This window comes from Heterocephalus glaber, unplaced genomic scaffold (assembly GCF_053883595.1).
Source record: "Heterocephalus glaber isolate CG9 unplaced genomic scaffold, H.glaber_assembly_v1.0 deba00001465, whole genome shotgun sequence".
Classification (NCBI taxonomy): domain Eukaryota; kingdom Metazoa; phylum Chordata; class Mammalia; order Rodentia; family Bathyergidae; genus Heterocephalus; species Heterocephalus glaber.
In genome coordinates this window covers 11,999,213-12,024,370 of record NW_028258312.1, presented here as the reverse complement: position 1 = coordinate 12,024,370, position 25,158 = coordinate 11,999,213, and the positions used below count along the sequence as shown (strand labels likewise).

The 25,158-nt window shown below is 33.6% G+C and overlaps 1 protein-coding gene across 7 annotated transcripts in view; it reads left to right on the top strand.

The window, feature by feature from the left end:
• Pam (peptidylglycine alpha-amidating monooxygenase) overlaps positions 1-25,158 on the top strand; it is a 326,641-nt gene that overhangs the window by 246,052 nt on the left and 55,431 nt on the right. For all 7 annotated transcript variants that reach the window (XM_021255825.2, XM_087180704.1, XM_087180703.1 and 4 more), the window contains exons 8-14: positions 4,082-4,130; positions 5,495-5,562; positions 6,641-6,721; positions 6,975-7,051; positions 7,511-7,614; positions 16,844-17,028; positions 18,020-18,088. In XM_021255825.2, the coding sequence (XP_021111484.1) occupies positions 4,082-4,130; positions 5,495-5,562; positions 6,641-6,721; positions 6,975-7,051; positions 7,511-7,614; positions 16,844-17,028; positions 18,020-18,088 (633 nt within the window). The remainder of the gene's footprint in view (positions 1-4,081; positions 4,131-5,494; positions 5,563-6,640; positions 6,722-6,974; positions 7,052-7,510; positions 7,615-16,843; positions 17,029-18,019; positions 18,089-25,158) is intronic.

The window sequence follows — 25,158 nt, the reverse complement described above, 5'->3', positions numbered from 1 at the left end:
ATATCATTGTAGCAAGGGTTGCACTGAAGTTAAAAGGTCACAATCTTCATGCCAAGCACTGAGGCTAAAATATGCTTCTCCCCAAAGCTCCCATCTGCTGTAGGAGCAGCTGTGGATTCAAGAGTGCCCCACAACCCAGTTTGATAGAATTCAAATTGGTCCTGCTGGGAGTATCATTGAGCGTATATGCAAGCATTCAGGGTCCTGGGCTCACACTGTAGAAAGATGTACTAGAAGAGATTCAAATCATTTATGATTATAAAATTTGATTTTGAATAGTGAATATATAAAATACAATACTGTCTAAAATGTAAGTACACTTTGTAAATAGATACTTTGAGAAAACTTGTAGAATTTTGTTCAGCTAGAACACTATTAAACTGTACCTAAACAAACAAATTTTTAAAGTCACGGAACTGTAATTCTATCACTCCAGGGTTAAATAATGGTGGATATTATCCATAATAAATGAATAAATAAAGCATTATCCATAATTTAAAGCAATGTATATGTGCACACACACACACATATACACACACACTGTTTTAAATTGCTTTCAATTAATAGATAAAACTGACCAGATAAATTTGATGGAAACAAAATTTTTTGGCTATTATTCAAAAGCTATCTAGTATGTTTTGGAAGAGTATGTTTTTGCTAATTTTCTTTCTCTATATTTGATTTCTGGAATATTTTGTGAAACAGACCAGGTTTTTACTTTGGATTTATGTATATCCACCAACACACCCCCATACCTGGTTTATACTTTATAAATAAAACTCATAGCCACTAAAGTTGAGTTTTCCCTGCAAGTCATTATAGCACCCGAGTGTAGTTCACACTTTTCTCCAGAATGTAAACCATCTCATATTATTCCTTGAGTGTTTTGCTGTTTTGTTATTGTTGTCGGATGTCTTTGACTTTTAGAATATGGCACATAGTTGATGAAATGTATAGTATTAAATGAAAAAAACACAGTGTTATGTCTTCACAGTGTGATGAATGGCACAGCTGTGACTCATCTTTGAAGCTTTTTTAGAGAAGTAGACAGCAATTACATAGAAATGGCTGACTTTATTTGGAGGAAACTCTGATAAGAAAATTATAAATGTCTTTAAGTTAAAATTTGTTTATGACTGATTTTTCTATTTTTCTTTAAAGAAAAACTGCTCAATTTAGATAGTTCTAATAAAGGACATTATCGACCAGGAAGATGCATTGTTTCATTACACCAGGCATGATGCTGTCAGTAGCATTCCTGCTCTAGTGAACGTGGTGGCAGATTTTTGCTTGAATGATAAATTTCTTCAGTAATTCTTGAAATGTGTTATTTATTAATTTCTCCTATTTAATTTTTTGAAGTCATGATAAAAAATAATCTGCCAATTTATATAAAGAGATCAAAATAGGATTCACTTCATTCTTTCAATGCAAAGATGTAATGAAACCTGAAAAGTCAGTTTTCAGTGTTCACCAGGCCTTTTGCATAGATGTACATTGTATGGAAGGGAAACTCTCCCCTAGTATTTGTGTTGTTGTTGTTGTTGTTGCTGTTGTTGTTATTTGATACAGGATCTCACTATGTATTGCAGACTGGCCTTGAATACACTATGTAGTAGTCTATGCTGGCCTTCAACTCACTGCATTCCTCCTGCCTCAGCCTCCCAAGGGCTGGGTTTAAAGGCAGGCTTCACTTGGCCCAGCCTTTCACTGATATTTGTAATTAAAAATTTTAAAAAACTTTATAAAAACCCTGACATTCATTGATGAGTAGTTAATGTGTAGGTATATAGGTAGTGTGCTTTGTGTGTCCTTTGTCTGACCCTGTCACTCACTGGATGGCTTCTTTGCACACAGAATAAAACCCAGACTCCATGGCCACTCTGGGCAGCCAGGACTCTGTTTCCATCCTGTCTGCCTCTGCACTTTCCTTATTCACTGGGTCCTTGCACACTGGCCCTCCTGTCCTACAAGCATCCTCAGTTCTTTGGAGACCGTTACTCTTCCTTCTCCCCAGGATGTTCTTTCCCAGTCTTGTGGAGCTTTTCTTCCTTCAGGTCTCTTCTAAGATGTTATCTTTCTCTGACCACAGTAGGTCAAACAACTGCCCATGACCACTTCCTCTTATTGAGGACGTGTGTTTACATATTTGTTGTTATGTTTTTCCTTATCTCTCCCTGCCCCACGACTCCCATTAGAGACCATAAGCACCTGAGCAGGAAACCAGAATATATATATTTTTCTTTTTACTGTAATCCAGTGTTCAGCATAGTGTCTGCATAAAACTGCTTGCTTAATAGGTAATGGATGAATAAATGATTCTCCTTTCTCAAAATAAGCTTATTGGATAGGTATGATTTTTGTATACATATGAAAAAATGTTTCCTACAGTCAACTGAGCTAGCTCAGTGAAGTTGGGAGTTCATTTGATGTGAATGGATGGTATGCTTTGTAACATTCTCTTTGGATCAGTGGAGATATAAACATGACTCTCAGTAAGGCCGTTTTGAAAGCAGTACAGACTTGATATATTCATTAGATCGCATGTAGGACATTTCGGGAAGGTTTTTCTCTAAAATAAGTGTTTTTATATAAATAAATCAAAGAACTACACTTAGTTATCATTTCTATATTTAAAAAGATAGGCAAAGGTTAAGATAAGCCTTCAATTCTTATTCATTATTATTATTTACTTTCTCTTAAATTCATTTGGAATTATGAAAAAAAACCTTTCCTGAAACTATTATGAAGATACTGCCTCCCTGAGCTAGATTTATGAGATTGACAGAGATCTTTTTGTGCAACTAAAAAGACAAAAAATGATTCAATATAAAATATCTTTTAATTTTTTTGTACTATTTTAAGACCAAACTTAATATTATACAGAGAAGTTTCCTTTTTGTTTTATTCCCAAAGTATTCAATACAATTTATTGTACTTTCTAACTATTCTGTGAGGTAAATCAAAGTGCACCTTGTTAGTTACTTATGTTTCTGTAGAGGCTGCCCTTGTCTTTCTCATGAAAATCACAGCTGAATGTAAAGAAAACCTATTAAAACCCCATTCCCTCTGCTGTTGCTTATTAACACACTTCACTTCTTAGTTTCTAGTATAATCATATCAATCTTGTACACATATATGCATACAATAAGTATTTACATAAAATAAATGCTCGCCGGGGATTTAGCTTAGTGGTTTCGCCACCTGCTGCGGAAGCGCAAGGACCTGAGTTTGATCCCCGGTACCAAAAAATTAAAATAAAAAAAAAAAGGAAAATAAATTCTCAGTATTGAGATAAAAGTTTTAGTTATTTAGAAAGAAATATAAAGTAGAAAGAACAAATGAGTGATTATGAGTTACTCTTCAGAGTCTCTGTGGTAGAAAGTCAGGAGGTTCAGTAGAGATGGACTTTGGATGGGCATTTTGGATTTGCATCTTATTTGCATTTGGGGAAAAGAGGAAGAATGGAGGAAAATTTGTAAGAGGTCTTAGCAGTGTTGACAAAAATAAAGAGATATAGGTAAGCTTTCATCTGGTGTTAGGGTACAAAAAATGAAGTGTAGGTGTCTGTTTGAAAGGTAGAAATAAGGAGGCCTTTAGCACACAGAGAAGGTGGTTCCTATACATAAATCTGAAACGTTACAGAGACTAAAAATGGTAATACAGTGCCTTCAAAACCCAAATTATGTGTTACTTCAAACATTATGAAGTGGAAAAGCCAGCTGTTTGGTGCCCCATGGAACTAACCATTCATTCTTTTCACCAACTTCTTTGGGTATTTCAGCAATTTAGATAAATTTAGAGAAAATAGCAAAACTTTCTTCTGTGAGCTCATCCTAGTGACTAGTGCGTCTGCAGAAAAGTCCATAACTATTCATTTTGATGAACCAAGACGATACCTTTGGCTGCATGGAATGGTCGTTTTTGTGATAAATTGGTCATTAAAGAAAGGAAAGAACATGCCTTAGTCTGTAAACGATAAAGAAAACTAACATTTTTAAGGTATGATGTTGTTTAAATTGTATTGATGTAACTGTCTTTCACATTTTCATGTTTAAGATGTATGCTTGTGTGTTTTCAGATAACCACAAGGACTGTTCTGGTGTGTCCTTACACCTCACTCGGGTGCCGTAAGTACCTCCGGTTCTCCCAGTTGAGCCACAACCCTAAGTTCTTTGAAAAATTAAAAGTGGGAAATTTGGGGCCCGGGATTTAGCTCAGTGGTTTAGTCTCCTGCTGCGCAAGCTCAAGGACCCGAGTTCGATCCCCGGTACCAAAAAAAAAAAAAAAAAAAAAGTGGGAAATTCATTGTTTCATTCGTCCATTGTGGAGAACAAATTAACCCAAACTTAATGCTTAGAAGCGTGATCATTTATTTCCTCAGCATCCTGTGGGCCCGAAATCTGGGTCTTCTCACTGGTATTTCAGAGGCTGCAGTCCCAGCTGGGGCTTCATTCATTGCCTGCCTTCTGAAGAGCCACTTCCAAGATCACTCACATGGTTGTTGGCATGATTCATTTCTCTTTTCCCTATCTGTTGGTTGAGAATCGCTCTGGCTCCCTCTCCCATGCCCCTCCCCCCCTTCTTTCCCCGTATGCACTGTTAACAGTGCAGCTCATAATACGACAACTGGCCTCCATCGCAGAAATAAGCAAGAGCAAGTAAGGCCTTGTATGAAGGACAAAAGCCAGAGTCCTTTGTAGCCTAGTCTTAGAAGTGACAGACCATCCCTTTGCCGTATTCCATTTGTTACAAATAAGCTATTACACACGTTTCTATCCACGTACAAGGGGGGGAAATGAAAGTCACAAGCAGGAGTCATGACAGCTATATTAGTCAGAGTTTGCAAAAGAAACCTCAGTTAATGGGATGGAGAGAGAAATGAGGTGGGTAGGGGAGAAGTGGGGAGAGAGAGACGGAGACCGGGAGGGGATTTTTGAGGGGATTGACAAATCCAAAATTAGTAGGCTGATTGAAAATTCAAGAAGTAGTTGATGGTGCATGCTTGGGTCCAAAGGCAGTAGTAGGCAGAATGTCTTCCTTTTCAGGAAAACTTAGACTTTCCCCTTAAGGCCTTCAGTTAATTAGGTGAGATTTATCCACATTATGGAAAATAATGTGCTTTACTTAAAGTCTGGTTTAAAAGTCACATTTTAAACAAACAAACAAATGACTCCCCAGCAACACCTAGACTGGTACTTGAGCCAACAGCCAGGAAAATAGCCTAACCAAAATGATGTAAAAATAGCTGCCATAGGAGCCATTTCTAGTCTGCCTTTATATATATATATATACATAATATATGTGCATACATACTATGCATATAAATATCACATATGTGTGGGTATATATAGTACCTCCTTGCCCATGTGTTTCATTTTAATTTTCAAAAGAATCACATTTTATAAACCACGTATTGACAAATATCCTATTTTTCCGTAACAGTAGTTTTGGCTTTGTCAAATAATTGAGAAAGCATTACTTTGTTCCACAGACAGCCTTTAATTGCTGGCATGTATCTTATGATGTCTGTGGACACTGTTATACCACCAGGAGAGAAAGGTGAGTGATGATCCCTTCCTGTTTACCATTACCTGCACAACTAATCTATAACAATGGATTTCCAGTACATTTTCTTAAACTTTGTAAATGACCAGTATCTGTATCTGAAAAATAAACCATTTTTTCACTGTCCATGAATTTAAAATAGATTTTGGTATTATTCCATACCAATGCTTTATTAATTTCCCAATCTTTATTTATTAAGATGCTATGGATGAAGCCAGTAGGTAGGGAGTAGGCTGTGCAAAGTAAATAATAAATAAATACTGTATTTAACAAATCAATCATCCACTCTTTAAATGCAAAAATTGCATAATGTTAAGCGGCATGAATTACTGACAGTTTCAAAATTAAAAGGCTAGTAAATCCAACACTACTTTGTCTTTGAACTTAAATGTACTAATTTGCCTGTTTGCAAAGCAGGAATAAAAATAGCTGATTCTGCTAAACTGATGAAAAGCTATGAGAATATATATGTAATGGCAATTATCAGTGTATTTAAAAATCCTCTAATGAAAGTATTACATTAAATATTATTTGTCTTGACTACAAGTCTTTTAAAGCTAAGGGTCAGTATGGTATCTTTGTTATACTTCATTTATCAATTATATGGAAATGTTTATCCAAGTACTACTACGTGTTATACCATAAAGAAGACGTATATGAAGTGGTCCTTTCTCGTCATGAACTGCCAATCTAGTGATTTTCAGTGATTGCACTCAATTTTTCAAAAACTCTTTTAGTCCAAAAATTAAAAAAACAATTTTTAAGCTTTTCCAAATGGATAACTTTTTAGATAAAGGTAATAAGGCTGTGCTTTCATTGAAATGGTATTTTGACTTGATCCTAATTATTTTGTTTATGAATAAAATAAAGATGTGAGACAAGAGATTCTTAATGAAATGGTTAGCATTGAGTAAGTGCTTCATATCTTCTGAGTATTGAGTGAGTGTGTATTTATTTCAGCAGAAAACCCCAATGCCTAGGATCTCACAAATACCTTATACATGGTTTCAGACAAGGATAACGCCATTTGCCAGTGGCATGTGACTTTTCTCTGTGCTTTCATTTCTCACAGTGGTGAATTCTGATATTTCATGCCATTATAAAATGTATCCGATGCATGTGTTCGCCTACAGAGTTCACACTCACCATTTAGGTAAGAAACTTAAATTGTATGTGAAATTACCAATATTTATCACCATCCTTACTAGTGCTATTAGTGTAAAATATAAATTATACTTGACTTGAAGTCTGTTTCAATGGAAGTAATTCTTTGCTTTTTCATCATATTTTTATCTTTAAGATATTCAATATTTGGGGTTCAAAAATATTCTGATTTTATTTTTAAAAAGAGTGACAGTGTCTCTTTTCTAATCCCTTACTATGTTATGTCATTTGTGCTTGTTAAGGTAAGGTAGTAAGTGGATACAGAGTAAGAAATGGACAGTGGACACTCATTGGACGCCAGAGCCCTCAGTTGCCACAGGTGTGTAGAATCTGATCTAATTTTGAGAGGGGAAGAAATATTAACCAGCAAAAGTAGTTTTTAGAAGTCTTTATGTAACCCTTATTAATTTTTCTAGACTCTAAAAGTCTCCAAATCTGCCTTTAATGTATATCTGAGATGTATAACTTCTTTTTTTTTAACAACTTCTCATTCGGTGCATTCCTTATTAAGTCTCTCAATATGCTCTAAACATGTTGGTGAAGTCTTCTCTCCTATTACATTTATTCTGATTTTTATGGGATGCTTTTGTTAACAGTATCTTGTTTATTTCAAAGCTTGTTTCTCAGGTCGTAAAATAGAATTGATTAATTAAAGGTGAACTCTTGTGTGTCTGTCTTCATTCTCCAACCACACTACTCCAAGCCTCATATCATTCAACCACATGGTTCTGGGTTTTACTGATAATTTAATGAATTATTATGTTTGTTTTCCTGGCAGGCTTTCTACCCAGTGGAACACCCGGTAGAAGTTAGTTTTGGTGACATACTGGCCGCAAGATGTGTATTCACTGGTGAAGGAAGGACAGAAGCCACACACATTGGGTAAGATTTTGCACTTTCCCCTATTTAAAGAGAATTTTTAGGACAAGACAAGATTATAATTAGCAGTTATCTTTGTGAATGAATTAAATACATTTTTTTACCTCACGTAGACATTTATAACAAAGTAGCATTTTTTCCTTTCCTAATTGACCAATTTGGATAAATGCCAGAACATGTGCTCATTATTTAGATATCTCCTAATATATCATGAACATAGATTATATATTACTCCTTCAGGATTGTATATTACTTCTTCAGTTTTGTTTTAATAAAGAAAATAGAATGATTATGAACATTCCTTTTCTCAGGAGTCTTTTTGGCTCTATGTTCAAATGTAGTCAAATAGGGATTTGCATTGGTATTGCTCATTATATACTCAGAAGCATGATTTTTTCCACTCTCTTGAAACTTCTGTATGTTCAATAGTTTACTGTTTATTTTACCAAGTGAGGGTAATAATGTCGGCACTTTTCTAAAAGGGGATGGCAAGACTTTTAAAGAATTTCCCAAGCTTCCCTGAATAACTATATTTTATACTACTAAGTAAAATTTCATCCAGTTGTGGTGGTACATGCCTGTAATCTCAGCACTCGGGAAGGCTGAGGTAGGATGCTCATAGTTTGAGCTGAGTTTGGGCAATATAGTGATGTTAGTAAGACCCTGTTTCAAAAGCAAAGGAAAGGCTGGGAATATAACTCGGTGTAAAGAGCCTAACCCTAGTATCACAAAAAAAATTTTTTTTTAATTCAAAGCACTATGAACTCTTTCAAAATAAATAAGATTAAAAATGAACGTTAAAGTCTCTTATGATTTTGTTAGAAAAGAATCAAAGAGGCACCTTTCCATGTTAAATTAGGCTTTAAGATATTTGCTGAGACTACTTGGAAGCTAGAGTGTTAAACCATTCATCTCTGATCAGACAGAAATTACAGCAAATTAGGATCTGAAAATATGCATTAGATGCACTAGAGAGGCTTCTTACAACAGTACTTAACTATTGGTTGTAAGGAGAAAGAGAAAAGTATTAATGAAGATTTTAAAAAGGCTTTTGATAAAGAGGAAAGGGTTTTTTTATTAATCAGCACAAATTTTATAGCTAAAGCTAGAATAGAAAAAATTATCAATTTATATTAAACAAGAAGCTTTCCAATAGCTTTGCTTTGAGATAAATTAGGTAAAGAGATTTGAGGTAAACAAGAAGATGATTGAGTTACTGGGAATGATGGTAAGTAAAGGTTGACAGAAAACATAACTAGATTTAAACAAAGGCATCTGACAGCTCATTCTTGGTAGTGTTTAAATACACGAGGTTAAATGGTCCAAGGGTGTTGGCCAGCTGTTCTCTCCTTTACATTAGAACCACAGGAATTTTACTTAGATGCCACTGTTATTTTATTAACCATTGATATAAATAACCAAGGTAGTAAAAATAATCCTTTCAAAACATTGCATGTATTGGTGTACAAATTTAAGTGTGGAAAAAGTAGAATATCTTTTGCCCAGAGGTCTCTTTACAGTTTGGGAGGGTGTGTAGTGTTGGCGAGTTTCCATCCTTTAAATGTGCTCTGGGAGGTAATATCAGCCGTAGAAATTAACGACTTGTTATAGTACCAGGATAGGAGACCAAAGTGATCTCTGGGGGCATCTTTTAGTTTCATAAGTCTAGAATAATTCTGTTTTTTTTTTTAAAAATGAGCGTTTTGCTTTAAAATAAAGCACTAAAATGACTACACTAATTTGTCCTTTTGTAAATCTTATATGGGCTAAGGAAATACCATTTTGTAATATAAATGAAATAGAAAAGAATTATAGGAAATTAAGTTATTGGTTGAGTCCATATTCTGAATATTTAATTCATACTGCAAAAGCGTTTTTTTGCAGCAGAATGGCAAAATAAGACAAGTGTGAATAAATTTAAACATGAATAAAAATCCTTGTAACCATGCAGAGTATTCCTATATATAATATGCCTTTGTAGTTTAGAAAGATAAGAGCAGCAATGCATCTCTGTTTTGTAAAATAATATGTACAACCTTCATAGAGTGGTAGACTACCATAGTTGAGAATGTAACCAGTTTAAAAAGTAATATTTTGTGTTGTCTATTAAATGATGTTCTGCAAATATCTCCTCCTTATTGTCTCTTCTCATCCACCCCCTACACACATACACAGCCATATCCCAGTGGACACAGGTTTGAGCATAGAGCCTGAAGCACTTAGTTGCAATTCACACTCAGATCAGGGTAATATGGGGCCAGCAGGTGGCTCCTTGATTTACTGAGAAAAATAGCAGCTTCGAGTTTTACACCTTTTTGTTCTGCAGCCAACTGGAAATTAGGTTTTGTAGGAAAACCGTTTTGACAGTGATGTACTAGGAAGATTTTCAGTTGAGTGATTCTTCTATGCAAACCAAGCTAAACTCTAGTGAGCTGGAAATGTTAGGGCTAGAAAAACTTTGCTTGGGTGGAACATTCATGATTAACTAATAAAAAGCTTTTAAAAATGGGTACTGATGTTCTCATACCAGAGATTATCTCAAAAATACCACCATTAAATTGGTGGATTTAACAAACTCAGTGTCCACCCATATATGAAAGGGTAGAAAAATAATATGGTGTATATACACAATGGAGGGTTATTCAGCCTTTAGAAAAGAAAGGAAAAATCCTCTTAATTGCAAAATGTTTGAAGCTGAAGGACATTATACTCAGTAAAATGGGCCAACCACAAAAAGACAAGTGCCACACAATCTCACTGTATGCAGAATCTTAGAAAATTAAAATAGAGAGTAGAATGATGGTTTACTAGGGACTGGAGGGATAGAAGTAGGGAGGGAGAAAACTGGAGCTGTTGATCAAAGGGTCCAGTGTTTCCAAAAGACAAGAAGAATATGTTTTGGTTTCTGTTGCACAATGACTAGTAACTAATAATGTATATGTTAAAATAGACAAAGAGTGAATTTCACATATCTTACCATAGAGATTTACAGGTGTATAAGGTGATGAATGTGTTAGATGAACTTGATTTAATGGTTGTACATTGTATAGATATATCAAAACAGCATCACACTATATAAATGTGTATAATTATGGTTTGTTGAGCAAAAATAATATCGATTAAAATATTTTTAAATAAATGTACTTAATATATTAACAAATATACTCAATGTTTTACCTAAGTATTTCTTTAGGATTGTAAATATGAACAATATATATGAGAGAAAGACATTGCACCAAAGTAAATACTGTAGTATAACTAATTAATCTGTGAAGAAGCAGTAATTTCTGCCGAGCTGCATTACATATTTTATATTCACTATGACATTGCTCTATATTCACTTCAAATGATTAGTGAAGTTTAAACAAAAAAGATTTAATTAAGTCAGCCAATTAAATTACATCAGTTAGTCAGCCTAGAAGTTTATCAGCTAAAATTTCTACTTCTTGAGCATAGGTTGATTATTTACCTATTTGTCCAATTCTGTTTTTTATATATTTCATTTGGAAATGAATCATCTGAACACAAGAGAATACGACAGTGTCTAAATAATATGCAAAGATAACTAAACATAGCACTTTAATTAGCATTTAAAAGCACATTATGCAAAGATAAAGTTATATGATAAATAATAACTCCTTAATTTGTAAGTTTAAAAGCACCATAGAACCTTTTAAGAAACAAAAATTTTGTAAAATAACTGCATTAAAGTTTTCCTATTTCCAAAATTAGTCTTATCCATTTTGATTATTTTCAAACCCAGTGTCTGTTGTATATGAGAGACATGGCCCAAGGGTAAGGGGACCATTATGCTCATGGAGTTTGTCACTCTCTGGAACCTAAGTGTGATGTGCAAAAATATTGGCATTTTTTAAATAATACATTTCAGAATGCATGGCACTTTTTAATCTCTGCTGTTTATCTTTCTAATATAAAGTAATGTTTTTATGAAACCCTCCATTGAACCTAGATAAATGATGGATGGGTGGATGGATAGATAGATAGATAGATAGATAGAAAGGCAGATATAAATATTGATAGCTAAATATGTCTCAGAAATGCCCCAGAAAGTATGAAAAATTGACCAACAACAGTATGATGTATTAGGGTCAATGTATTATGTCATAATAAATTGCAGACATTTAATAAGCAAGATTATTCATTAAAAGCACATTTCTTTTTTTATTCATTAAGTTTATTGATACATTTTAGGTATACAATATGATGACATTCATCATTGGGAATTTGTACCTTTATGTGATATATGTTGGTTCTTATTTTTTTCCCCCATTCCCCTGCCCTCCCTTCAACCCCTCCACCCCTCCCTATTTACAAAGACTTTGCTTCTGTTTTTTCCTTTTTTCATATTTATTCCTTTCCCTTCTTTCCTTTCCCCTACCCCTCCTACTTCCCCTTCCACAGCGATATATGTACACCCATGTTTATAGCAGCAGCTTGTAATAGCTAAAACTTGGAAACAGCCCAATTCCCCATCAACTGGAGTCTGGATAAAGAAGATGTGGTTTTTTTTTTTTTTAATAAAATGGAGTACTACTCAGCCATAAAGAATGAGAAACTAGAGACATTTATAGCTAAATGGATGCACATTGAGGTCATACTCTCAAGTGAAATAAATAGGACACACAGGTGTAAATACCAAATGTTTTCTCTGGTATGAGAAACTGAAAGTGTAAATAAGGATCAAAATGTATAATAGATAATTTGAAATTGGAATAAAAACACATTTCTTGAGGTTTGATTATTTTCAGGCTCCCTACACTATGTCAGATTTAAAGCCATTTATATTATGTAAAAGAACTTATCACATAAATAGTGTATAATGTAAAAGGACGAAAGAAGTTCTGTGCTGTAACGCTGGAGTGTAGGTGATGCCGCAGAGGATTGCACTGGCAGTGGGGCCTGTGTAAGGGGCATTCACTGCTGCCACAGCAGGCATGTGAACACGACCTGCCTCGGTACTTTTTCAAGGTAATGATCATCCAGAGTAGCAAAATTGAATTGCATGTGTTGATCTCCATGAAAAATAAAGGTATGTGTGACCAAAACCCTCCTTTAGGAATACAGGAAGCAATTTTGTCTAGTTTAAAGAGATGTTTTGAATGAAAGAAAGATGAATGATTGTGGAATAAAATTGGCAGACTGATGCTGATACCAAGGAGGGTTTGAATCCTAACATTTTTACCATATGTTAATTCCTCTGTCAGATAGGATCCCAGAGTTACCTTGACTACAAGTCCAATTATAGATAGAAAGGAATGAAGCAGACTTTTCCTGTTACTCAACTCCTTCAATAAAATTTTTCATATGATAGCAATGATTCTTAAATTATTTGACGAACTCAGTTTTGCCAGAGAATTAGTATACCATATAAACTATTTTAGGGATGATCTTATTAAGGGGTCTCACAAAATCACATGCAGTTAGAGGCGAATACATTTTTGTTTCTGTAAAATTAATGCATAATATATGTAATTAAATTAGTGTAATATAGAAGTATATGAGTATATATATGTATATTTCCACATATAAATAATTTTTCTCAAAAGCTAATGTAATACATGGCAGGATTACTTTGAAAGATAACTTTCAACATTAGCTTTTATTTTATTTTTGATATTTCAAATTCACTAATTGAAATGCATTTTGATTGTATAAGATATGATCAAAAATAGGATAAATGTTTAAATTTTGAAAAACTGTTATTATAGTAAATGACACATTGCCATTAATACCCACTAATACTTCTCCAACACTTTAAATACAGTTACCCCATCATTCCAGCCATTTTCTGAAGCAGTTCTAGAAATCTTCTTTTATGTCTTTAGTTGTGCTCTTGTGGGCCTCTATGTCCTGAATTAATTCAAACATTTACGTTTCATGGTCATTTTGACTTTGGAGATGAGCCAGAAATCACACAGTGCCAGATCCACTGAATAAGATGGATGAGGGACACTGTAATGTTTTTACAAGCCTGGCTTTCCATCAGATGGCACAGGCAGTGGCATTCACTGTATTTTTTTAATCTCACCTTGGAAAGACACTCATGAAAGGAGACTTCCAGAACTGCTTCAGAAGGTAGCAAGAAGGATGGGCTGTGCTAGAAGTAAAGGGGAGTAATCACATTGTGTCTTTTAGTGTAATAAAATTCCTTAAATTTAAACATTAACCATATTTTTTATTAAATTCCATAAGTTATAAAGGACAAAATGTTATTTAAACAGTTAGTTACACGCTTCCCTTTGTTATCCTTAACTATGTGCATTTTCAAACTTGTAACCTGTACCTTGTAATACACTATTTCTAAAACAGTAATTGCTAACTTTTTCTCCAATATTAGTGTAAAAATTATTCTAAATTTATACTACTTTATTTTATATTCTATCCCAATATCACTATAGTTTATTTTAAAAATTGTTTCTCACTGATTTGGTGGTTAACACTGACTTTTATTTAGGAAGAGTACATTCTTTTCCTAATCATTGTCTTGGTTGATAATTCCACTGAGCACACATTTCACAGTTTAGTTACTTGTTCACTGATTTATTACCTTTTGCTTGTTTGAGATCTACACTTTGCTTTTAGTATCTTTTCTTTTCAGATTCATAATAAAAACAAGTCTTCCAAAGGGACTCATAACAAATTTTAAAAACACCAAAATTCTATTGAGGGGAATTATACTAAGATGTTCTACTTAATATTTATTTTGAAACTTTTTAATGTTAGTTGCTTCTCAAGCTCAAATTTTTTAAAATTTAAACTATATGTTTGGATAGATGGATAGACAGACAGATGAATATAAAAAATACAAGTATTAGGTATATCTATACATAGGGAAAATATTGTGCATGTCTAAAATACACATCTGTGCATATCTGTGTATACACATTCAAATGGTTCTGTGTAGCTACACTACGTGCACACATATTTTGTATGATTGATACTATCTAAAAATAATAATAGATTTTTACAGGTGTTTACAAGCTACTTAAAAAACTCTTTAGAATAGTCATTTCTAAACAATACTAGGACTGTACTCTTACATATGTGAGAGTCAGTTTTCAGTATCATAGCATAGCTTTTCTTAAATTATGTCCTAGAACGTGTGGTAACAGGAAGGAGCCCAGTGAAATTCACTTGGCAAATAGTGCATTCTGTATACACCACCTTCATAAAATGTAATGAGCAGGCTGGGGATTTAGCTCAGTGGTTCTGCCACCTGCCTCGCAAGTGCAAGGTCCTGAGTTCGATCCCCAGTACCAAAAAAAAAAAAAGATGTAATGAGCCCATTGTGTGTTAAAGGTAACAGAAGTACAGAATTCTGCTTGGTTTGTGTAAACTATCATTTCACAGTGATCATGGAATAAGATAATTTTTTTCCTCAACTCACATATAAGCATTTCCAGGACCAAGGCTTTATTTCTAAATAGTTTTAGAAATAGTACTCTAAAAGAAAATTAGAAATAGTTAGTGAATTCTCCATAATATGTAGAGTCTTTTGTACTTACTTGATAGCAGCACACTAATAACCCACAGAATAAATCATTTTTATTTATGCATCAGAAGACACACTGACCAGGAAAGCAGCAACATTTAGACTAGCAGTTGTAGTTACTTTGTTTTGTTTAGTTTTTTTTTTTTAAATAAGGCAAGGCTATTGATTGTATTACATATGCTGCTGTGAGTGGCTTTTTTCTTCCAGAAAAAGCATGGGCATTGATGTTTCCTTTTATTAATTTAAGATGCTTAAATTATTATTTAGCTTTCCCTGTCTGCAAGGTGATTCAAAGTTTTTAAGCTAGAGAAATATCTTAAATTCCTTTTCCCTCCTTGCTGTCTTGTCTATATATGCTTCCTCATTTTGTACAAAGAGGGATAATACAATGGGAAGATCTGACTTATTATTTTGGCACCAGCTATTACTTTTATAGCACATAATTTTCCAACCAACTCTAAAACTCTAGAATGTGATTCTTGGGCATGGTGTTTTGCCATCATGGAGATATGTGTAGTGAGCATGTGTTTGTTTTTGCTTGCACCTCTCTATTTACTTATTTCATGGAGAGGCAACTGCAGTGACAGGTATCAAATTCAGAGAGTGAGAAGCCAAATGATTTCTAAAGAATAAACAGAGCTTCTCGCAGAAGGGTCTCCTTCCTGAGGTCTCTCAGGGGCTGTACATTTTCAAAGCTTAGAGAAATCAAATCCCTGTTTGGAAAAGATTTTCAGTTTTTCTTCCCCTCATTGATGTCATTACGGTTGCTATGGAGAGGAAGTGAGTGCTGCTTGACATTGCTGGAAAAATCAGCACTGACGTATTTCTGTAGAGCAAACAATCCACCTCATGAATTGTTTTTTATTACTGTAGGGTTGCTAAAAATTGTCAGAACTAATAACAAAAAGGAAGTGTTCCTTTGCCAGAACTACTTTGTTATGTGAGTCTTCTGAAGGTGTACGAAACAATTCCTTCTAATAACAGGAAAGAGACTGAAATATACACAGTAACCCATGTGAACTGAGGCAGAAGAAAATATACTTTGTAAGGTATTAGACATTTGTCTGTTCCATTGTTTTAAAATATATTTTTAACATTTGTTCAACAGTTTATTTTTCCACCGTGCAGCACTACCCCAATCAGGTCTGAGTCCTGAAAAGAGATTAGTACTGATTTTATTTTGGATCATTTCCAAGGCATTCTTTTCTTTTCTGCTGCAGAAGTCTAATTGCATCATCAGATATGAGGGATACACTCACGATGCCTTAATATGACACTTGATTCTTGATTCATGTGGCCACGAAGGAGGTCAGAACAAGGTTAACCAAAAACAAGATTACTTAAGAGAAAAGTAACTGTCCAATCTGAGTTTTAGCAAATGGAAGAGAACTAAAGAATAAAAGGGTTTAGGAGAGAGAGAGGGAAAATAAAAAGCGTCTTTCAACTACTTCAATACCATTTCCATTTGTGGTATTTGGCGATGTCCGTGGAGTAACTACAAACTGATACTCCTTCGATTCGTCGAAATATGCCTTCAACAGTGTCCTTTGATGTTGAAAACTGCGGTATGTTTTAATGAATGCTATAAAATAGATGTACAGTATTTCCACCTTTGAATATGTTGCTGGCAGATTTACTGGTTGCATTTTTCTTGCGTTAAGAATGTACTCAATGTGAATGGCTGATTTGTTGTGGCTAATTTTTTTTTTTTGCCTGCAGTGGCACATCTAGTGATGAAATGTGCAACTTATACATTATGTATTACATGGAAGCCAAGCATGCAGTCTCTTTTATGACATGCACACAGAATGTGGCTCCAGATATGTTCAGAACTATACCACCAGAGGCCAGTCTCCCAATTCCTGTGAAGTCTGACATGGCTATGATGCATGGACGTCACAAAGGTGAGATCACTGCTTAATATAAATGACATGATTTTGTATTTTTTTGTGTCTCACTTATTCTTATCCTCTCTTTCTCTTTCATAAACTATATCCTTTCCCTGACATATCCCCATCAAGACCGCTAAAGAGAAACATCTCAACCAACGATGAAAAGATTAGTTTGGGGATCAATCCTATAAATCCTTTCCTCATTTAATTTGTGTTTTCTAGTTCTTCATCTCATTCCTCATACCCAGTAATGATTTACACAGTTTATGAATTTATAAATTGTGCCATGTTCTAAAAGTGCTACAATTTGGTACTACCAATGGTTATCATCTCCAGCCACACCCTAAATTGTCTGTGTAATGGATCTCTTCAAGCAAAGAATAAATGTTGATATTATTAGCCTTACTTACCTTTTTTTTTTGGTCTCATTCCCATAACCATTCTTTAACTTACTGACCATCTGCAAAATGGTTGTGTTGCGTGTCATTCCTTTACTTTGATACTACAAAATCCACACCCTGGTTTTTTTCATAAAGTATGCTGAGACTTTATTGAGCTTTGCAAATTTAATATTAAAATGCCAGAGCAGCTTGTTTCTTCTTAGTGGAGATTTTACAAAACAAAATACCATAGTAATCACATCATTTATTAAGATGCTAATGTATGTATAGAATATACCTTGAAGTGCTCTTAAAGAATCATTAAAACGCTACTAAATTCAATCAAAAGCAAACGTGGTTTTGTTAAAACATTTAAAAATTATACTTCATTTGTATATTACCTAAAAAGTACTGGACCTATTTATTATGTCAGAAGTCTGATAATTGTTAGTTATGCTGGGGAAAAAGTGGTGAATTTACAACATTTCTACCATATAAATTGTTAATATTATAATAAAAAATCCTGAATCATGTTTTTGTATTGATAGCTTAACTCCAATAAACTATTTAAAGTGTATAATATATGCTGAAAATTTATGTGCAGTTTCTTTGATCTTTCATAGAAACAGAGAACAACGACAAGACTGCTTACCTACAGCAGCCAAAAAGAGAAGAAGAAGTGTTAGACCAGGGTATGTATGATTATTTCTCTAAATAGGCTTATAATAGTATTCATTATCCAAACAGGCTGCCAAATTGTAAAATTATGGAACACATTTGAAGTTTCTCTATATCAGCCTCATACCTATTATTGCTTTTCTTATATAATGCATAATTCATGAAAAAGTGGTCAGTTATTGCACTCGGCCTTGAAAATAAAATTCATTTAATGTAATTTAGTCCCCTTAGGTTTTTCTGTCTCTGTTTTATTCATTTAATATTGTAACTTTTATACATACTATAAATAAGTGTAAGTATAATCACGAAAAACAATCAGTGAGCTGCTTTTGAAATCTAATAACCTTTACCATTTAAATTCCTATGTATTTTGTGTGATTTTTAACTATATATTTGAAGCTCAAGAGAAAAGAAATTAAGAATTAAACCTGCATCTTGTCTCTGTAAGTTACTGTCCTCTGCCTTTCACAAGGTAGGAGGGATCATTGCCTTATGCAGCCATACTTTTGTGCTAAGTTGCTGTCTTTTGAGTTATGAAATCACTGTTCTTCTGTTGAGTTAAGGTGGAAATGTTTGATGCTAGTATGCAGTATATTGCATGTACTGACGAACTACTCATCTGAGTCTTGGTTTCTTGCCAGTTGTTGGGAAGATGGTGCTTTGAGTTAGGTGTTGGAGTCAAGTCATTTTTGGCCTAAATTTGATCTATTTTTAAACATTAGCTTAATGTTATTGCAAATGCACATCTACTGACAACACAAAGCACAGAAATAGAATTTTTCCGTTGTTAATGAATAGAAGTTTCCTGTTTTTGAGATTTCCTTAACTACCAGAATTCTTAAAAATGTATTATATTGAGCTAGGTCAAAGACATTCCTGCTGTAATTGTATTTACAAAATGAAAGAATCTAAATTTTTGAAAGGGAAATATACTTTGAAAAAGAATAAGTAACCTAAAGGCTTTTAAATTATGTACAGTTTGTTCTATAACATCTTATTCTAACCTTTTAAAAATATAGATTAGCTTAAAATTGTCTCTTTTAAGTGAAAATTAGGGAGAAGATTTCATACTAAAGAGCTATTGAATACAATTTAAAATAGCTAAATTTAGCCATCCTGTTTATATATTTGTAAGGAAGATAATAATAGAAACCTAAATCAAATAGTGTTAACTGTTTACTGTAATTATACTGAAATTTGTTCAGATTTGCAATGAATTATTTCAATATTGCACACGCTATTTGAAACAAATTTCTTTGAAATAATTTGAGCAATCTTGAAGTTCATGTCTAAATGCCCACGTGTATGATACAATATGGAATGAGACCACTTAATAAATGCATCTTGTAAAATTATGTGTTTCTATGGAAACAGGCTGAACTGTAGTTTCCTTTTGAAGTTAGTTGAGTTGATCAAGGAGGACTTTGACACCTCTGAAAGGCTAGGAACTCAGAAGTTTTGTGAGCAAAAGTTATCTTAAATGTTAGATTTATGTCTTTTTCCCAGATTAGGATTTAAGAGGTATCATATATGCCTGCAAACCAAACCTTTCACACACTTTAATATTTTGCTAGACATTTACCCTTTTGTGGCTTGTACCATACAAAGATTTAAATGTACCCAAGCTCTAACTGGCTTCTGAGAAGTGTATGATATGAACACATGAAATTAGTCTATTTTCTTTTACTTATGAATAAAACTGCTGTAAATAAAATTATATAAATAACTTGGAAAGGAAAAATACATTATTCTAACTCAGTTTTCATATTGTAGACAATAAGCTGTGGTATTCACATGTTGAAATTTGTTGATCACCCAGTAAACTCCTTTATGCTGTGAAGACAATACCTCCCCAAAGCCATTTCAGTGGTCAGTGTAGTCTGTGTATTAAACTACTGGTTTCTGGGGACCAACAGCCTAGAAGTTAAAGAAAAATTCAGAAACATACCAAATGCCCATTTGTATAGATAACTTCATTTGATACACTAATGAGATCAATTTATCTCCTTACAATGCCCAGGACAAATCTACTCATTACTGAAAGAGTATTCCGTTCTCAGAGATGTTTGCTTGCACAAAATGCCTATTTATATCCATTCCCTGGAAAGTCAAATTGACCAAGTAGCTAACAAGTAGGCTCTAATTATTCAAATAAATTATCCTCTGTGTGTTAATTTTTAAAGTAAGTCCTCAAACTTAACCCCTTACCTTATTTTGGTGTTCTAGCCAAAACAATATGTGTTCAAGTGTTCCTCCAGATTATATTAATTTTTAAAATATTTTAACTCAATAAATAAAAATCCCAAATTATTTCAGTCATGCTAGTCACAAACTAGGAGATAGCCATCTATATTGGTCCCACCCACCAAAGATGTCAACTCTAATAGGAAATAGAATAGTTATAAGGAAGAAAAAGGCATCAGAGGACGTGTACTCAAAGGTAAACTCTACCCACCAGTTGGTACAGATTGTTCTGCAAATAATATAGTTTTTCCTTGATAATACATATGTACACATTTATATTTATATTTGTATTTATATCATACATATATAAAACCTTCTATCTTAATACATTGGCAAGCTGGCAGGAAGACAAAGGTCAATATATGTAATAAATATACTAGAATGAATGACCTTTACTAAGATAGCAAAAAATAAGAAATGTAGCTGTGCACAGACGGAAAGGAAGGAGAGAGTATCTCCAACAAAGAGAACAATAATCCAAAGAAACCCAACGAACATTTTAACACAGGTTTATCTTATTATCTTTGGTTTTCTCGTTTCTACAGAAGAAAGATCAGTATTTTATTTTCTTTGAAATTCTTAGCACTAAATTTGGTATCTATTAAAATGGTGCCAGAATATTAATCTTGATGAGAAATTAATGATCAACTTGAAAACTTTATAAATCCATGTAGTGTTGCCCCAGCCTGTGTTTTACTCACAAACACACTTTTTGCAGTATCTTTACATCTCTTTGCTGTGGAACCAAGTTCAGTGTTAGTTAGGCACATGTGTCTCAGACTCCATCTCAAAAGATGTAATTATTGGCCAGGGATTTAGCCTGCCTGGCAAGTGCAAGGTCTTGAGTTCGAGCCTTGGTACCAAAAGAAAAAATGTAATTATCAAGACACCAAAGAAGCATTATATGACAATTTTATTCATTAGGTTGTCCTAGATTGTTCAACAATTCATAACATTTTTTAAAATCTTTAAAGAAATCTACAAAAAATTTTTAAATGTTTATTTTGACTGATTTTTTAAAAAATAACATTCATTTATGGAAAGTAACTATACAGAATATGACTAAGTGAAAAATTATTATCCTCCTGAAATGTGTTTATGTATATCTGTTTGTGAAATATCTATTACACATATATTTAGATGTATATATAACATATATATGCACATTATTTTAACAATTTTTGAATCATAATGTCTATATAGTTTTGTATTCTCTTTTTAAAAATACTATATCTTGCACACTTCCTCCAATGGTAAAAATTATTGACAAGACTTATTTTTAATGGCTGCATAACTTACGTACATCTCTAAAAATGTTAAAATAGCCTCTTTGTATATAGGTGAACTTATCTGTGTACAGTTGATTATGTCTGTCTCCATGCAAAAAAAAAAAACCACTGAGAGATATTCATAAGGGAAGTGTTGCCACCTTTTTAAAAGATTGTGAGTGAAGAATTACCTCTATGTGTTTTAGGTATAATAAGTCTAATAGTAATCTCAATTAGACAGTGATTCTGGGTGAGGAAATGAATCCTTGGAAAATATGTGGAATGTGGAAGTAGTGTTGAGTTCTTCCAGACCAGGCACATAGACATACACACAGATATCCTTCACCTCTGATGTTTTATAAGCTTTTTTTTCATATGCAGTATACCAGAGGTAGAGCTGGAGCTTCCTATCAACATTGTTTGGTCTAATGTTGCCAACTGCAAGCAAGATTGTATGCAGTTGAAATTGAGCCACTTCTAGAAGTTCTGAAATTGAGTGTTTTTGTTGTTTAAAATTCAAAGTAGAGATATAGTGCTGATATTTATGTCATTTGTATTGGAAAGATCCAATGTGTGTAAAAACTCAAGACAGAATTGAAAGTCAAAATTGGCAATACTAATATGTCTTTGTTATTGTGCATTATGCTCAGACAACATTTCTTTTGCTGCAGAAAGAGCCTTTCACATGTTTTATTCAGTTCACCCCCAACTCTTGTCATTGTAGATTTTGTGCCCTCACATAATCAATCTTTCTACTCAAAGGTCAGAGTGAGCTACTGTATTCCCAAGGCAGGGAGAAGATGACAAAAATACAATTTGTAGAGGGAAAACACTCCATGACCCCAGACAGTTAAAGGTCTTCAAACACCTTCTGTGAAACAGAATAATTTCACAGTGGTTTTATGCTAACAAAAATGAATTACCATTGGCATGTTTTATCAAATAAGCAGAACCAAGGGTACAAAGTTCCAAGTTAAAAACACAATAGTGTACCATACTTTCTGAAATGATTGGTAAACAGTTTATGGGAAAAATGAAACAATGGCAGAACTTAAGTAGTTAAAATTTGTATTTCTTTGCCTTGTTCAGAATAAAACTCTTGATCCTGTAAAAAAAGAATAAGTGGTTTTAGTATTATCTTAGCTAATTCTAAGCATTCTCGGTGATGCTGGGACTGCAATTTTTTAAAAAGATATCTTGATTTTAGTTGCATTCACTAAAAATGTATTGGTTTATTATGATTTATGAGCAGCTCAAAAGTCTTTATTTATTGAACTCATCGATCAGACACAGTTCTAAATACTCCCCCCACCCCAGATTCTGGAAAGCTGACTGAAAGGTGTTTTGAATTGGTTTCTTAATAATGAAATAGGAAGATGTGAGCACTCATTTATCACACAGTTGGGCTTTCTGATAAAGATCTGTGTGTATAGTAGTTATAAAAATCATCTATCTTCTAAGTAATTTTTTTTTTTTGCTTGAGAGACAGAAAAGCTCATTTCTATTTTTTGAACAGATGAGTCCTAGAAGAGGAAAAAATAATAAAGGTCATTTCATTTGTAATCCCTGAACTGAGCATCAGGAGCATGCATTTTATTTTTCTATGGCTATAGAATAAATGAGTGACTTAGTAATAAGTAAACAATCAGTAAAGCAAATCATCTTTAACCAGAAGGAAAAGTCAATAACAAGTAAGTCATAAACCACAATATTAAAATCTTAAAAGGGATTCTTTTATTTTTCCATCCTTACATCCTTCTCCTTACTCAGTTGTGTTGCGTGGTTGTGGTTCCCATCTCATTAGCTTGGTTGCTTGGCATATTTTGTCAGTGGTTTAACTGCTGGACATACTACATATTCTCCTGTACCATAAAAATAACAGCAGCAGTGACAGCTGTTTGTTTTGGGTCATGAAGTACTAGTGGTTTGTGTGAAAATGCAAAGATTTTATCCTGAAAAATTACAAAGAGGTCTCTGATTATTTTAAAAAGTAAAACACCTGCAACAAAAATTAGAGACACTTGCTTTTTTCATTCAATAATTTTAATACATTGTATTTATTTTAAAAACAATAGTCCATAGCACACTTTTTAATGTATATTTCCATTTTTTTAGTTTATTCTTACCATGATCCTAAAAGGAAACCAGAGACATTTCTGTACCTGGAATGGGGAATGGCAAATGTTCCATGTTTTTGTTTGGTTTTGTTTTTTTGGTACCAGGGATTGAACTCAGGACCTTACACTTGTGAGGCAGGCGGCAACACCACTGAGCTAAATCCCCAGCCCAAATGTTCCATGTTAACTAGAAAAATCCCCACTGACACATAAAGCAGTTAATGCAAGCACACAATTACAAACTTAGAGTTAGCTAGTAGTGTTTGCTTTTTCGTGCACTATGCTGCATTTCTTTTCTCAGCACATGAGGTGCCACACCATGTGTTTTTTAAATACCAAACTGCCTCAGTCAAATTACTGAAAAGGCCACATTTCTGCATTCCATAAGGATTTATAAAGAGGAGGTTAAATGGGAACTCACTGCAGTATAAAACCATGGAGCAAAAAAATTTATCTCTACTGATACAGAAGCAAAGGCTGACATTTCAATAAGTTATTTTTCTTTCTCAAATTGTTTATTAAGTATCTACTATGATAAGAACAATTCTAATCACTGGGAATATGACAGTGAACCAGAAATGAGAGGTTTTTATTTTCTTTACATAAAACCACATTTATATCTTGCAATTTATACCTCTCTGGGGATAATTTAAATGTATAAAAACTGTTTTAGCTCATTATATAGAATTTGATCATACGTGTAAAGTATTATGACAGTGGGAAATGGAAACTATTGAAGACAACAAAAAACTATTTTTTCACATCATGAAAACTAGTAATTATTCTTTAACACAGTTTCATACAAATTGTTATGATGTGTATGTATTGACTACAGTCTTCCTGTGGACAGGTTACAACAGAGAAATGTATCCATTAAGAAGTAAACTCAGCTCCTGAATTTCAAAAGAAAATCCCCACTGTGAGGGAAGTGATACCTTCTTAGAGCTGACATTAAAGAAAGTAGAATTCTGATATGGCTGTAGTATAAACTGAACAGCAAGATCTTAAGTTGAGAAATGGCCCAGGGATCAGAACCAACTTCCCCGGTTGTGTTCTACTCCATTCAGTGTAGAAATGTCAAGAAAAATAGTTAACATTTCAGGATTTCATCTATCCAGCAAACCAGAAGAAGAAAGATCAAATTAAGCTTTCTGGCTTGTGCATGAGCTTGTAAGATGGCATCTAGTGGCCTCTCTCGCGTGCTCATATGAGATGTTTGCAGCTGTTCTCACAAGCTCAACACAACCTGTGAGCAGCCGGGCCAATTACATAATTTTAACAATTTTTACTTCTCTAACCCAATGATAATTTTAAATGATGATTTCAAAGGAACTGGAGTGCTCTACATTTGGTATTTTAACTCAGCATTTAGATTTTTACTGAAAAGCTGAATGACTATGCAAAGTTCTGAGCCTGTATTCCTCCATCAATATTAGCCTAATGGCACCAATTCAG